The sequence below is a fragment of the Acanthochromis polyacanthus genome, chromosome 16, assembly GCF_021347895.1.
Source record: "Acanthochromis polyacanthus isolate Apoly-LR-REF ecotype Palm Island chromosome 16, KAUST_Apoly_ChrSc, whole genome shotgun sequence".
Lineage (NCBI taxonomy): Eukaryota > Metazoa > Chordata > Actinopteri > Pomacentridae > Acanthochromis > Acanthochromis polyacanthus.
This window is the reverse complement of record NC_067128.1, coordinates 12598662-12614428: the sequence shown is the minus strand read 5'-3', so window position 1 is coordinate 12614428 and position 15767 is coordinate 12598662. Positions and strand designations below refer to the sequence as shown.

The 15767-nt window shown below is 40.0% G+C and overlaps 1 protein-coding gene across 1 annotated transcript; it reads left to right on the top strand.

Annotated features, from left to right (window-relative positions):
- The first annotated feature begins 3189 nt into the window (after nucleotides 1-3189).
- LOC110972246 (NACHT, LRR and PYD domains-containing protein 4-like) lies at nucleotides 3190-15767 on the top strand. Its single transcript, XM_051960606.1, is given in 13 exon segments — nucleotides 3190-3348; nucleotides 7949-8050; nucleotides 8156-8281; nucleotides 8982-9102; nucleotides 9255-9323; nucleotides 9669-9675; nucleotides 9678-9893; nucleotides 10215-11129; nucleotides 11132-12020; nucleotides 12612-12785; nucleotides 12909-13079; nucleotides 13737-13783; nucleotides 14528-15767. Coding segments are annotated over 12 exon segments (3351 nt in total). The 5' UTR covers nucleotides 3190-3348; nucleotides 7949-7961; the 3' UTR covers nucleotides 15055-15767.

Sequence of the window (15767 nt, the reverse complement as noted above, 5' to 3'; positions counted from 1 at the left end):
TCTGTAGGTGTGAATGTGAGCGTGATTGTTTGGCCAGGCTTCCCTTGGCCTCCGTGAAAAACCGCCACTGATCTGGAGCAAATCATATCAAACACTGGGGAGATAAATTCACTAGCTGGCAACATTTACGTGCATTTAATTATCTATTTGACTCAGCAGTAGTGCTTAGGTGTACCCTCGTAGTGGTGAGTCGTTAACCTGGCAATAGCCAGATTAATAATTGTATAGTACTTGATAGTACTCCACATTATCAATCTGGGACCGCTTCCATGTAAATCCGTTCGGAGGAAAGAGGCACGGATTGGACAATGCAAAAGTATGTCCCGCCTCTGACAGGTTTGTTTTTAGCCAATCGTGGGATCTTCACAACGAGCGGAGCCAATTGGTAGATTAAACTCTTACCAAAACCGTTGGTAAAAAAGCACAAACATCTTTACCATCTAGAAATGTGCAAAGCGCCTCTCGTTGTTCTTCCTTCAAAGAAGCGATACGAGATTCGGCTAAAACTGACTTAATAGCAGCATCTACACGATCGTTGTCCTCTGTTGCCATGTTTGTTTTGATCTACTGGCGCTTAGTGTTGTCTAGAGTGCTGTTGTCTTCACACCCGGATATCCCGCCCCACACACGAATACTGCTGCGTGATTGGCCCGTGCCAACTTGGCTCTGTCCGAACAGTGAAAGTGGGAGTGGTACAAGATGCTTTCTTGAGAGATTTGTGAACTCACAAATATCACGAGAAATCAACTTACTGGCAAGGTTAGTGCGTAGTAATAGCACATCAAATGGCTGTGAACATAATTTACATCAATTCTTGTATTCCGGTGTTGCCGACTCTATTTGTTTGGTAAATTAAGTGCGCCCCCCCCCCCCCCAAGAGAAAAATTCACCAGCCGCCACTGGTGCATTGTCCTGCTGAGGGTGACAACTGCATCAAGGACTGCTGTTGACATGAGGGGTTGTGGTTTGCTTGACCTGCAATGTTAGGTGGTGGCACACGTCAGACATCCACATGAATGTCCAGGACTCAAGGTTCCCAGCAGAAACATTGAGTAATGTAATGTTATAAAAAATGTCATCGTATAATATATCATCAAAAATGCCAGTATAATAAATGTTATAGTGCATATGTTTCATAAAACTATGGTATAGCATTAAAAACCATCAGTAAAGAAAGTATTTTTAAAACGTCAGAATAATACATCATGCATGTGTAGTTGGTAAACTGTCACTAAGTTAAATCCATGTGTGTATACCTGTAAGTTTGTTTTTTAAGAAAGGTCATATTTGTATTGTCAGATTGTAAAAAGCCCTGGTGCTCTGTGGTGTGTTGTTCCTGCCAAGGGTGAGCCCGGGGACCTCTAAGTGTGGGTAGCACCCTAAACACGTTTGTCGCACCTCGGCCGTCACATGTCGGGTTTGGGGCGTGCCGGCATCACACTGGGAAGACGCAGCGCGTGCTAACGCCTCGAGTTCCTCTAAGTTTTGTCGATTGGATTAACGGAACAATTACGAGCCAATTAAGAAACTGATTCACTTGCAGATGTGAGGTGGTTGCAGAAATCAAATATACATTGTGCTTTGGAGGAGATGTCTGCGATGGCATGCTGCAACATGGCTTATGTTGGATAGGACTTGTATGTTATGTACGTGTTGGTTCGTCCTGTTGTGAGGCACAATAAGCAGAGCATATCGCTGGTTTTGGCATTAAGGTCTGTTCTCTTTAAGAATTTAAAAAAAAAAATTAGTTCAAAGAAGCTGAGGAAGTCATACTTTATAAGAATGTCTAAAGAGTAATTTCCTTTTTGAAAACTGAAATAAAGCAATCAAACAGTTGTTTCCTTGTTGTTGTCAGGTCTGATTTTAAAGGTTTCTTCAGTTCTTGATTCGCCTTCTTCCTAAGGGAAAAAACATCGCGCCATAACTCGGAATAAGGATCGGGATTACAGTGCGTTATATAAATGAGACTCCCTTATCTAGTCAAATAATTTCAAAATTGATGTGTTGGCAATCATTTAACACTGACAGGGTTCACCTACCCTAAAGTGCCCACATATTTTAGAAAATTGCTTTGAAGACATAGCCTGTCTTAAAGTGCATAAGTTATGTTTTTTAAAATATCTGATTTTAAGGTGGCCTGATTCCTCAATGTTCACATATTTGATTGTCAATCAGCCAAGTTCTATACTGTCTCTTAAAACTGACAAAGTGGAGCTTTCTCTGATTGCTATAGGACAGTTAAAATAATGGAAACTGACAGTTATGTACCACAGTAAATCCAACAAGACTGAGATCAACGTGAAAGAGCATCAAGGCTGCATCACTAGACGGTTGTCAGTCCATCAAAATCAGACCGTCAAACTTGATGCCTTACATGAAATATCGATTGAATTATTCTTAATGGCCACGATTCTGGTCTTAACTAATGGAGAGGCAACAACTGTAGAAGCAGTCTAGATGATCTGCGCTTTGCTGTGTAGAATCAGGGTTTATGGAGCCAGAGCTTTTTGGAGCCAGTCCCTGTCAGCAGAAGTGGTGTTGCAGCTGTTGGACATTTCCAGGACTCTTTTCTGGGCCGGTTGCTACGTCCACCCTTCTTATACAGTTCACATTTTCACTTTTATTAATTATTAGCCACCATCAGAATCAGAATGCCTTTTATTGTCATTGCATTAATTCATGCTCCAGTAAAGTGCATCATTCAACACATTTTGTACCATAAAACACACACAAAGCCACAATAAAACACGTCACACAATCAGTCACACATAAGGTAAATTAATTCACCAGGCATTCATTAATCATGATAGTTTTTGGGTAAAAGCTGTTCCTGATCTGGTAGTCCTAATTCATCAAGTGGACAGGTATACATACGTCATCTGATGTGTGATTTCTCTGACTTCATTTACAGTCCAATGTTATAGAGGGAATGTACAACACAATCTAAAGTTGAAATGGAAAGCCTTTTCAACATATGAACATGTTGATGTTTCACTCTAGGAACCTGCATTTAACATAAAACCAAAGACAAACAAATACACACAGGTGGAAAAGATGGACAAGTTAGATAATCATCTCCGGTGATTAGAGGGATGGAACGCCTCTCACAGGCAAAAACCTGTTGGACTGGTTGTGATGAATATAACGACATAGAAAGAAAAAAAAAGGTGTGGCCATGAAGTATTTTAGACTTGGACTCTGAAGTTATGAGGTATGATGGTATCCTCAGATCAGTTCACACAGACGGCTGGACTGACAAGGAACAATAAGCAGCTTCTCCTCTTGAAATGTTTCCTCAACACATGGAGGTGGAAAGTGTCTGAAGTTGATCTGAAGTGAGTTCAGCAGGTGAGAATCCTACCAGAGAAATCTGTACATGTCTGATCTACAGGATCACTCTGATCAAAATGTGTTGTTTTCACTGACTCACAGTACAAATGTTACCTGATGAATATTTGTTGCTTCAGTTTACCTTTTTATTCGTGCAGGTCAAATATTCTTTATATAATTGTTGGATGATTTAAATGCATCACAGAAAAATACTCTTTGTTTATGAATGCATTATTGATGTGTGATTTTAACACAGCAGAGTCTGTTTTAATCAAGTGTCTCACAGGATTATCACATTGTGTTGAATCACTGACTGAACTGTAGAAGTCTGTCTGTATCCATTTCAGTACATGTTTAAAATTTGCTGCACAGATTATATATGTAAGTTAAATTACAATGAATGCTGAATGATTTACTCGTGACATTGTTAGTGGTTACTGGGAAAAAACTGCAGTTTGTGATCTCATGTGAAGTTTCAATGAAAAATATATGAACTGATCTGACAGGTTGGATCAGTTTGTGGATAAAACACTGCAACAGATTTTTTTTTCTTCTGCAGCACATTTTGCAGGTTGGGTGTCTAATGTCCTAAAAGAAAGTAAAAGTAAATATTTTCTAGATGAAGCAGAGTGGCCCCAAGTGGCCTCTGGGGGGCCCTCAGCCATGTACACAGCAATACAAGGAGAATCATCCTGGGTGTCAGCTTGTCTGATATTATTTAGTTATACATGTAGACAATTAAAAGTAATTTGCTCAAAACATATTTCCTAAAATGCATGTTGTTCTTCAGCTTTTAACAAAGGCCAAACTTAGAACCTTTTTTTTAAACATTACATCAGTTTGATGACAATAATAAAGAATACATTTGTAGAGACATTAACAGCACTGGCTGCAAAAATGTTGTGCACGTTTGGGACGACCTATCTTTGTGAGCAAGTTTTCTCAGTAATGAACATTAATAAAACAAAGCTCACACATAAGTACTTAACTGACATGCTGAAGTTGGCTGCTGCTCACGAAATGATGCCTGATATTGATGCACTTGTGCAGGCTAAAAGATGTCAAGTTTCAGGAGCAAATACAAAGCAAGAATAAATCCTGTAAAATGCTGCTTTAAACATCGTTGCCCTAAAAAACAGTTGCTAAATGAAAACTTGCCGTAGTAAATACTGTGAAATTCAGTGTTGGTCATCAGATTCACTTCAAAATTGTTTGGTTGAGTGGAATATTATTTCTAATGGATGCATCCATGTTATTTATGTAGTTTTTTATGTATATTTGACATTTTATATCTTGATTTTTTTTTCTTAATTCAAGGACTATGTTTTTAAGTTACACATACCTGTGACTAAATATGTTGTGCCATTGTACAATCACTGTGATCAGCTGTAATCCACAATGCATACAAATGTTAAACTGAGTCATAGTGGTTTTTTTAACTTACTTTCCTTGATAAATCTCTTTTTTTTTAAAGGACAGTTCATTACATATAAATATTTTTATAATATACAGTGCTTGTTCTCCTTTGCACTAAAACATTGGAAACACTTGGGCTTACTCTTACTATAAGTTTACTGGTCCGGCCCTCCTTTAGGTCAAATTAGGCGTCAGACCAAAATGAGTTTGACCCCCCTGATATAGACACTTTTAATAAAAAGCCTTCCTTAGTGGATCATTAGTACAAAAATGACCCAATACTCAAAATTTCTTATGCACTTTTATGGAACCAATCAATTTTAAGTTTTAAATGGCTTTTTTAGCCGTTAAGAAATTGCACTTGAAGATCTAAGAGTGATTCTTAATGCCAATATTTCACAATTGCACAGGCTTTCGAAAACTTTTTCCACCACTGTACATGTTAATCATGGTCAATACATTCATCTTTTTGACAAGAATTTGCAAAAGAGACAAGAAAAAAAACAGTGATAAAGTGAAAAACAGAGTTTTACTTAATTGTTCAATTAATTCAAAACATAAAGGAAAGCAAATGGTTTGCATAAATATTGACCCCCTTCAGGGCAGTATTTGGAAGAAGCACCTTTGGCCGCAATCACAGCACTGAGTCTGTGCAGATGTGTCTCAATCAGCTCTCTGTTCTCGCTGTTGGTCAGAAATGATGGACAGCAGCTGATGATGGTTTTACTGACAGCTGAGTGCAGAGAGAAGGACGTGTCTCAGCCTTTTCATGCCGCTGGACAATAAATGCACTGCAGGTTTTTGGTGAAAACTGATAAGAGTTTATACTGTTAATGACTGATCCAAAAAGGTTCAGGTTCAGGTCAGAGCAGCTCTGTTGTCACATTTCCTTAAAGTAACTCTTGATTGTAGACAGCTGAGACTCATCTTTGAAACTTCCCATTGTGAGATACATGTTTATCCTCTCTGGGTTGGTCTCATGGGTAATTAATTTCATCTTCATTCATCTGATTATTTCACCATCCAAAGGTAACGTAACCCATCAGTTTTACGTACAACGTGGACAAAATTGTTGGTACCCCTCAGTTAAAGAAGGAAAAACCCACAATTCTCACTGAATCACTTGAAACTCACAAAAGTAACAATAAATAAAAATTTATTGAAAATCAAATAATCAAAAACAGCCATTACTTTGAATTGTTGATTAACATAATTATTAAAAAAACAAACTAATGAAACAGGCCTGGACAAAAATGATGGTACCTCTATAAAGATTGAAAACTATTTGACCAGAGTGACATGATTAACTCAGGTGTGTCATTTAATTGACATCACAGGTGTTTCCAAACTCATAATCAGTCAGTCTGCCTATTTAAAGGGAGACAAGTAGTCACCCTGCTGTTTGGTGAAAAGGTGTGTACCACACTGAACATGGACAACAGAAAGCGAAGGAGAGAATTGTCCCAGGACATCCGAAAAAAAAATTATAGACAAACATCTTAAAGGTAAAGGCTATAAGACCATCTCTAAACAGCTTGAAGTTCCTGTGACAACAGTGGCTCATATTATTCAGAAGTTCAAGACCCACGGGACAGTAGCCAACGCTCCCTGGACATGGCCGCAAGAGGAAAATTGATGACAAATTGAAGAGACGGATCGTTGGAATTGTATCCAAAGAGCCCAGAGCAACCTCCAAAGAAATTAAAGGTGAACTCCAAGGCCAAGGTACATCAGTGTCAGATGGCACCATTCGTCGTGTTTGAGCCAAAGTGGACTTCATGGGAGACGACCAAGGAGGACACCACTGCTGAAAAAAACTCATAAAAAGCCAGACTGGAATTTGCAAAAATGCATGTTGACAAGCCACAAAGCTTCTGGGAGAATGTCCTTTGGACAGATGAGACCCAAACTGGAGCTTTTTGGTAAGGCACATCAACTCTATGTTCATAGACTCAAAAACCAAGCATACGAAGAAAGAACACTGTCCCTACGGTGAAACATGGAGGAGGCTCAGTAATGTTTTGGGGCTGCTTTGCTGGCATCTGGCACAGGGTGTCTTGAAAGTGTGCAAGGTACGATGAAATCTGAAGACTATCAAGGCATTCTGGAGAGAAATGTGCTGCCTAGTGTCAGAAAGCTTGGTCTCAGTCGCAGGTCATGGGTCTTCCAACAGGGACAACCATCCAAAACACAGAGCCAAAAACACCCAAGAATGGCTGAGAGAAAAGCGTTGGACTATTCTAAAGTGGCCTCTATGAGCCCAGATCTGAATCCATTGAACATATGTGGAAGGAGCTGAAACATGCCATTGGAGAAGACACCCATCAAACCTGAGACAACTGGAGGCTGTTTGCTCATGAGGAGTGGGCCAAAATACCTGTTGACAGCTGCAGAACGCTCATTGACAAATACAGAAATCGTTTAATTGCAGTGATTGCCTCAAAAGGTTGTGCAACAAAATATTAAGTTATGGGTACCATCATTTTGTCCAGCCCTATTTCATTAGTTTGTTTTTTTAAATAATTATGTTAATCAACAATTCAAAAGTGATGGCTGATTTTGATTATTTAATTTTCAATAAATTTTATTATTGTTACTTTTGTGAGTTTCAAGTATTTCGTGATGAATTGGTGGGGTTTTTCACTTCTTAAACTGAGGGGTACCACAATTTGTCCCGTGTGTACATCATTTCAGCATGTGAGTTGGAAGTGCGGCTGTTAAACTGATCATTACAGCTGAGTTAAAGTATGCTGTGTTTGGTGGAACGGTCAGCAGCTTCCATGTTGAAGGAAACATCTAGATCTCCACAGGAAACAAAACAAGTTGACTCCTGGTGAAAATTAAATTCTGCCGTTTTGTCAGATACACTGAGAGACAGAAAACCAGAAACAGCTGTAAATGTTTGCATGAATACTTGACTTATTTTAGCAAATTCTCTGAATATTTCTGAAAGCCACAGTTGATGTTTAACTTGAATTTTCTGTTCTTTCTTGTTACACCACCATAAACCAATAACTGAGTTGTCTGATAAATGTAGACACTAGTATCTTAGTTTCTGGAGTGAAACTGAAAGTTAAAAGCCATAAAGTAATTTGAATATTGCTGATGTTGGTGTCAGCTGGTGGTGAAATCGAAAATGGCACTGTGGAAGACCGCAGAGTGAATGTTGTTATACTGAGCAGTTTGTTGTGTTTGTGTGAAGGTGTGTCTCTGCTATGAATCAGAGTGAGGACAGAGAGGAGGGAGTCGATCCCTCTGAAACCACTCTGTGTGGGGAACATGAGAACCAGACCAAAGCTCAGAGGTGAGATGAACATCTGTAACTGTCCATGACTCCTCTCCACATCAGAGCTCAGCACTCATCACTGACCATCAGTATTCACACTCAAAACTCTGTTTTGTGTTGAAGAACAAAGCAGCAGAACAGACCTCAATCTGAAGCTGAACCTGAGTCCAGTTCTGTGTCCATGAGCAGTGACTTGTCTACGGACAAACCTAAAGACTTCAAAGATGGGCACCACTCTGGTGAACAAAGGTAATAATGAGAAATGTACTCAGCCCCCCTGAACTCATTTCAGAGTCTTCATGTCTTAAATTCTCCTTGGTTGTGTTTTCTGAATTCAACTTCCACGCTCTGCTGTAACCAGTGATGTCCAGTAAACCCAGTAACAGAGTAGGTAACAGCCAGTAGAGGACTGCTGACAGCTGGAGAATCAGTTGGTACTTTAAGAAGATGCACTCAGGGCAGAAGGTTGTAGCATTGAAATGTGTATCTTCCATGAAAGGAAACAATCTTCACAGAGATGTTTAGAAGGATGTTCAGGAAGACAGAAAGGAAGGAGAATCATCTTTACTTGCATCCAAAAGGCCTAAAGACAATGACTTCGTGACCAGCAGCAAGAAAAGTTTCAGAACGTGGCCGTGATGTCTGAAACTTCCCATCAGGCATCATGTTTAAACTAACAGGTGAACATGAAACAAAGAAGCCAGTAAGATTCAACACCAGAAATATCAGAGACGTGTTGAACCCACCACTGCAGACCATGAGACAACAACCTTTAATTATTCAGTCACTTTCAGCAACATCACAACACAATCAAAAGCAGTTTGATGGAGCTGTGTTATCAAGTTTCCTCTCACAGGTTTATTCAGACACAGTTAATGTAATTCACAGGTGCCATCCAACAAAATGCACAATTTCAATATTATAAACTACATTTTTCTGTTGTCATCAGGATTCAGCAGCAGATACCAGCCTCTCCTGAACCCAGCTGTGTGTCCATGAAGAGTGATAAGTCTATGTTTGAACACATTGACTTCAAAGATGGACATCAGTCTGTTGATGAAGGTGAGAATGTAAAGTGTTTATTGTGTTTCATCCAACATTAAGAACATCAGTTACATGAAAGACCACTTTGTGTTTCTGCCAGAATTCATCATTATAGAACACAAAACCTTTAACAAAGTCTGCATGTGCTAAAGTTGAATGTTGTTGCAGCGTTAACCAGCAGAACTCAGAGGATCTCAGAGGTCAGTCTGTCCCTCAGCATCGAACAGATCTGGACTCCATATTAATGGTGAGAACTTTTCTACATTCAACACTTTACTGTTGCATTAACTTGCAGGAAGAACTTGTTCTGATAACTGATGAAACATGAAACAGACTCTCAGTGAGATGTTAAGCAGATCCATTCAGATCCAAATATTACCGTCTGATACATCAGTGCTGTGATGAATCCAACTTTCATGAAGGTTATAATGTTTAGTTGCTGTTAAAACTGTTTCACTGATTGATTCCACTTCAACTATGATTTTGGTCCAAATATTGTTCACACCGTTTTTAGTCCCGGATTTTAAAACAGATCTAACTTTAATCTTCAGTTTCAGCTGTGAAATAAACTTGATATATTTCTCTGTTCCAGCTGCTGGAGGAAACATCATCAGTTACGTGAAGAATGAGATGAAGAAAGTCCAGAAGGTTCTGAGTCCAGATTACCCAGAATGCTTAGAGAGTCCAAGGGAGGAGGAGGAGGAGTTGGAGGGTGAAGATGAAGAGCAGAGGAGGAGCAGCAGAGAGTCATTTCTGAAGATCACACTGCACTTCCTGAGGAGGATGAAGCAGGAGGAGCTGGCTGACCGTCTGCAGAGCAGACAGTCAGAGGATTTAACAGATTTTAACAGTAAGAGGGAATTAACATGATGGAAACAACAAATGAAGGGAACTTGGGAACAGTTTAGATTTTACAAACTGTTCTGTTAAAATTATGCAAACATCTGCATCACATCTATGCATTTTGTGGATTGAAAACAATCAGAAACTGCATATCTCTGTGCTGAATAGATTTCAAAGAGGCAAAAAAAACTATTGCTTCATATCTAGCTTATGAAGTTAAATATTACAAATTTATTGAGGCATTTACTTATTCATTATATTCCTTGTTTGTTTGTATTTTTGTTTGTTTGTCAAGAGACTGTTGTTGTGAAGTGCCAAAAACAACTCAAGTCTAACCTGAAGAAGAAGTTCCAGTGTGTGTTTGAGGGGATCCCTAAAGCAGGAAACCCAACTCTTCTGAATCAGATCTACACAGAGCTCTACATCACAGAGGGAGGAACTGCAGAGGTCAATGATGAACATGAGGTCAGATGGATTGAATCAATATCCAGGAAACCAGACAGAGCAGAAACAACCATCAGACAAGAAGACATCTTTAAAGGCTCACATGGAAGAGATGAACCAATCAGAACAGTGATGACAAAGGGAGTGGCTGGCATTGGGAAAACTGTCTTAACACAGAAGTTCACTCTGGACTGGGCTGAAGACAAAACCAACCAGGACATCTACTTCACATTTCCATTCACTTTCAGAGAGCTGAATGTGCTGAAAGAGAAAAAGTTCAGTTTGGTGGAACTTGTTCATCACTTCTTTAGTGAAACCAAAGAAGCAGGAATCTGCAGCTTCCAACACGTCCAGGTTGTGTTCGTCTTTGACGGTCTGGATGAGTGCCGACTTCCTCTGGACTTCCACAACAACGAGATCCTGACTGATGTTACAGAGTCCACCTCAGTAGATGTGCTGCTGACAAACCTGATCAGGGGGAAACTGCTTCCCTCTGCTCATCTCTGGATAACCACACGACCTGCAGCAGCCAATCAGATCCCTCCTGAGTGTGTTGACATGGTGACAGAGATCAGAGGGTTCACTGACCCACAGAAGGAGGAGTACTTCAGGAAGAGATTCAGAGATGAGGAGCAGGCCATCAGCATGATCTCCCACATGAAGACATCACGAAGCCTCCACATCATGTGCCACATCCCAGTCTTCTGCTGGATCACTGCTACAGTTCTGGAGGAGCTGTCGAACACCAAAGAGGGAGGAGAACTTCCAAGACCCTGACTGAGATGTTCATCCACTTCCTGGTGGTTCAGACCAAAGTGAAGAAGGTCAGGTATGATGGAGGATCTGAGACAGATTCACCCTGGAGTCCAGAGAACAGGAAGATGATTGAGTCTCTGGGAAAACTGGCTTTTGAGCAGCTGCAGAAAGGAAACCTGATCTTCTATGAATCAGACCTGGCAGAGTGTGGCATCGATATCAAAGAGGCCTCAGTGTATTCAGGAGTGTTCACACAGATCTTTAAAGAGGAGAGAGGACTGGACCAGGACAAGGTGTTCTGCTTCGTCCATCTGAGTGTTCAGGAGTTTCTGGCTGCTCTTCATGTCCATCAGACCTTCATCAACTCCGGTATAAACTTACTGGTAGAGCAACAACAAGCAACCTACAAGACACCAAAACCAATCAAAGACAAAACAAAACTAAAACATCTACACCAGACAGCTGTGGACGTGGCCTTGCAGAGTCCAAATGGACACCTGGACTTGTTCCTGCGTTTCCTCCTGGGTCTTTCACTGCAGACCAATCAGAATCTCCTACAAGGCCTGCTGACACACACAGAAAGTAGCTCAAAAACCAATCAGGAAACAGTCCAGTACATCAAGAAGAAGCTCAGTGAGAATCTGTCTGCAGAGAGAAGCATCAATCTGTTCCACTGTCTGAATGAACTGAATGATCGTTCTCTAGTGGAGGAGATTCAAATGTCCATGAGATCAGGATGTCTGTCCACAGATGAACTGTCTCCTGCTCAGTGGTCAGCTCTGGTCTTCATCTTACTGTCATCAGAAGAACATCTGGATGTGTTTGACCTGAAGAAGTTCTCTGCTTCAGAGGAGGCTCTTCTGAGGCTGCTGTCAGTGGTCAAAGCCTCCAACAAAGCTTTGTGAGTCAACCAACGACTGTGTTTCAAAATTAATTAGCACATTCTACATATTGATGACATTGAAAGTATTTTGTTATTCATAACTGATTGTTCCACAGGCTGAGCAGATGTAACCTCTCAGAGATAAGTTGTAAAGCTCTGTCCTCAGTCCTCAGCTCTCAGTCCTCTAGTCTGAGAGATCTGGACCTGAGTAACAACGACCTGCAGGATTCAGGAGTGAATCTGCTTTCTGCTGGACTGAAGAGTAAACACTGTGAACTGGAAACTCTTGGGTGAGTATAGAGGACGAGTGCAATACATAAAAAGTCATGAATGTCAAGTAACTTTTAGTTCCATCAAAACAGAAGTTTCCTCATAAATCGACTTGTATTTTGTTGTGTTCCCAGTAAAACATTGTACAGCAAAACATATTAAACAATCTGACTAAACATTTTAAACCAGTTCAATGATGCATTTACTGATTAAATCTGACATTCAAAAATAAATATGGACAGACAAACCTAAATAACTACTACCCAAAGGAACAGTTTCAGTAAATGTCACATTATTCTGATCAGTGCTGTCAAATATGAACAAATAATTTTTCCTCAGGCTGAGCAGCTGTAACCTCTCAGAGAGAAGCTGTGAAACTCTGTCCTCAGTCCTCAGCTCTCAGTCCTCTCGTCTGAGAGATCTGGACCTGAGTAACAACGACCTGCAGGATTCAGGAGTGAAGCTGCTTTCTGCTGGACTGAAGAGTCCACACTGTGAACTGGAAACTCTCAGGTCAGGATACAGCTGATTGTTGATCAGTTAAATCTGCTGCATGTTTCTGTTGGTGCAGATGTTCAACATCTGCAGGACTTTTCATTTTTACTTCTTGAGTTGATGATATTTTTCTGCCTCCAGTCTGTCAGGTTGTCTGGTCACAGAAGAAGGTTGTTCTTCTCTGGTCTCAGCTCTGAGCTTCAATCCCTCCCATCTGAAAGAGCTGGACCTGAGCTACAATCATCCAGGAGACTCAGTGAATCTGCTTTCTGCTGCAGTGGAGGATCCACACTGGAGGCTGGACACTGTGAGGTATGAACAGACATCAGGAGCTCACACATGTCCATGTGGTCCATCATCATTAAACAAGAGTTGTTGCTCAAATTTCTCTTCAGAAATGTAAGGATGAGTTTGGGAACACATGGATCCCCAGAAGCCTTTAATGAAGTGGATACCCCTGTTTTAAGAAACATTGTAAACTTCGAAATCATTGTTGTTTTTAAAGACAGCCATATTAATAGCAGGGCTATTTTCCTCATCTTTCTCTTCAGAATATAAGATACACTGCTGATGGTGTCTTATCGGTAATAGAAAAATAACTGTTAATATGCTGCAAAGCATTAAACACGTAACAAAATTTTCTCATCAAATCTGGAATCCATTTCTCACCAACCACAGCCTATTGTAAACAATGGATAGATAATACTGTTAAACATACACAGTTGCAGATATTTCACACGTGGAAGGACATCAATTAAAAAAGAACAGATCAGTGGAGACTGTGCTCTTATTGTTTATATGTTACATTTTCTTCCTCTTCTTTGCTAAGTCTTTTCCCCACAGTTAATCAGAGGAGTTTTAGCTATTTTCTTCATAACACAGACAAACTGATTAACTCAGTATCATGTTGAACAGCAGTTAGGACTCATGTTGGATAGAAAGTCATTCTGACTGTGTTTCTTCCTGCAGGGTGGATCATTGTGGAGAGCAGAGATTAAAACCTGGTCTGAGGAAGTGTAAGTTTGAATAATGATGACAAAACAGCAAAATTTCAATTTGTCTTCAATTTGGTATGACAAGTTATACACCCCTGGGGTCCATGTGGAACCTTGGGGTATATATCTTACTATATTTTTTATCTGTAAGTTGTATTTTTCAGTTCCTTTAGGTAGTTGTTACCACATAGTTGCCATCACAAACACAAAAGCTTATTTGATTCCAACCAGCTTCATGGTGTATATGTTAAAAAATCATGTGGGGCACATGTGGACCCCAGCCGGACTGTGCATCTTTTATTTATGCATGTTTGTGTAATGTTGCTCTTGTAATGACTACTTCAGCTGCGTTGTGTTTTATTTCAATTTGGGAGTTCTTACACTAATATTGTAAGCAATACACGTCAGTAATCAGCAAAAGTAATTTCATTGTTTCTTTCATATTTGTATCTATAGACGTCACACATTTTAGAAAAATATACATTGAGAGTATATGGACAAGTACAGAAATGTGAAACAGATGAAATAGTACTGGGGTCCAAGTGTACCCCAAGTGACGTAGGTTTTGCCTCGTGAACTGATGAGGGTTAAATAGTAAGTTGATGGTCGTCATGTTTATTCATTCATACAGATGCGAAAACAGGAGTCATCATACTCTCACTTTACATTAATTAACAGTGTATCAGCAAATAATGACAGAATGAAGCCATCAGATGTGTCAGATGATAAACTGTAGCTCTGATGTGTCTTTTTTTTGTCCATCAGATTTCTGTGAACTTGAACTGGACACAAACTCAGTGAACAGATTCCTGAAACTGTCTGACAACAACAGGAAGGTGACGGTGGTGGAGGAGGAGCGGCCATATCCTGATCATCCAGACAGATTTGACTGTAGTCAGCTGCTGTGTAGAACTGGTCTGACTGGTCGCTGTTACTGGGAGGTGGAGTGGAGTGGAGAGGTGCATGTATCAGTGAGTTACAGTGGAATCAAAAGGAAAGGAGACCGTGGTAGATGTGTGTTTGGACGGAATGATCAGTCCTGGAGTCTGAGCTGCTCTGATGATGTTGGTTACTCTGTCTGGCACAACAACAGAAGAAGATTAATCTCCTCCTCCTTCTCTAACAGAGTGGCAGTGTACGTGGACTGTCCTGCTGGAATTCTGTCCTTCTATAAAGTCTCCTCTGATTCTCTGATCCACCTCCACACCTACAACACCACATTCACTGAACCTCTGTTTGCTGGATTCAGATTACAGTCATCCTATTCCTCACTGTCTCTGTGTTCTCTGTAGGAGGGAGAGCTTCAACGCTGTGCTTTATGTGTTGAGGACGTTTGCATCTGAATCACTGATTGTGATTTAATGCAGGGACATGTTGTTTATAGGATTAGACAGTAATGCACTACACAAAACCAGGAACACACAATCAGATTACGGTGAATGAATTGTTGTAATCATTCCAGATTAAATTCTGGCAAGCATGATTTTAGATTAGTCATAAAGTCAATGAATATTGAATACTTCAGTCCTATTTTGTCACTGAAACAATGTGATGAATGGCAGTGTGACAAAAAATGTGAAAGAAGTTTCTTTATTATTTATTTTAGTATGTTTCGTTTGACACTGCTGATCCACATGTTCCACTGTAACTGCATATTTCCACTTTCTCCTTGTACTTGGGTTTTTTTTGTACATACTTGTAAGTGTTGTGTTGTGAGTGTTTCAGTTGGCTTTAATAAGGAGCTTGAAAGTCATGATTCAGTTTGTTCCTCTGAAATCAGCACCTTACATTACCTGTACTTTGACACCAATCATGTATTTTTTTCATTGTAATGTGAAATCTTTATGTGATACCTGCTGCCACATTTGAAAGTGATAAAATGTGGGCAATAATATTTACGATGTGTCCTTCAGCACAGTGAGTGAATATTGTGCAAAGCATTAAAATGAAAGAGCATGTGACTCCTTGAATGCCCTTGTTTCAATGTTTATGTAAAGAAATGTGG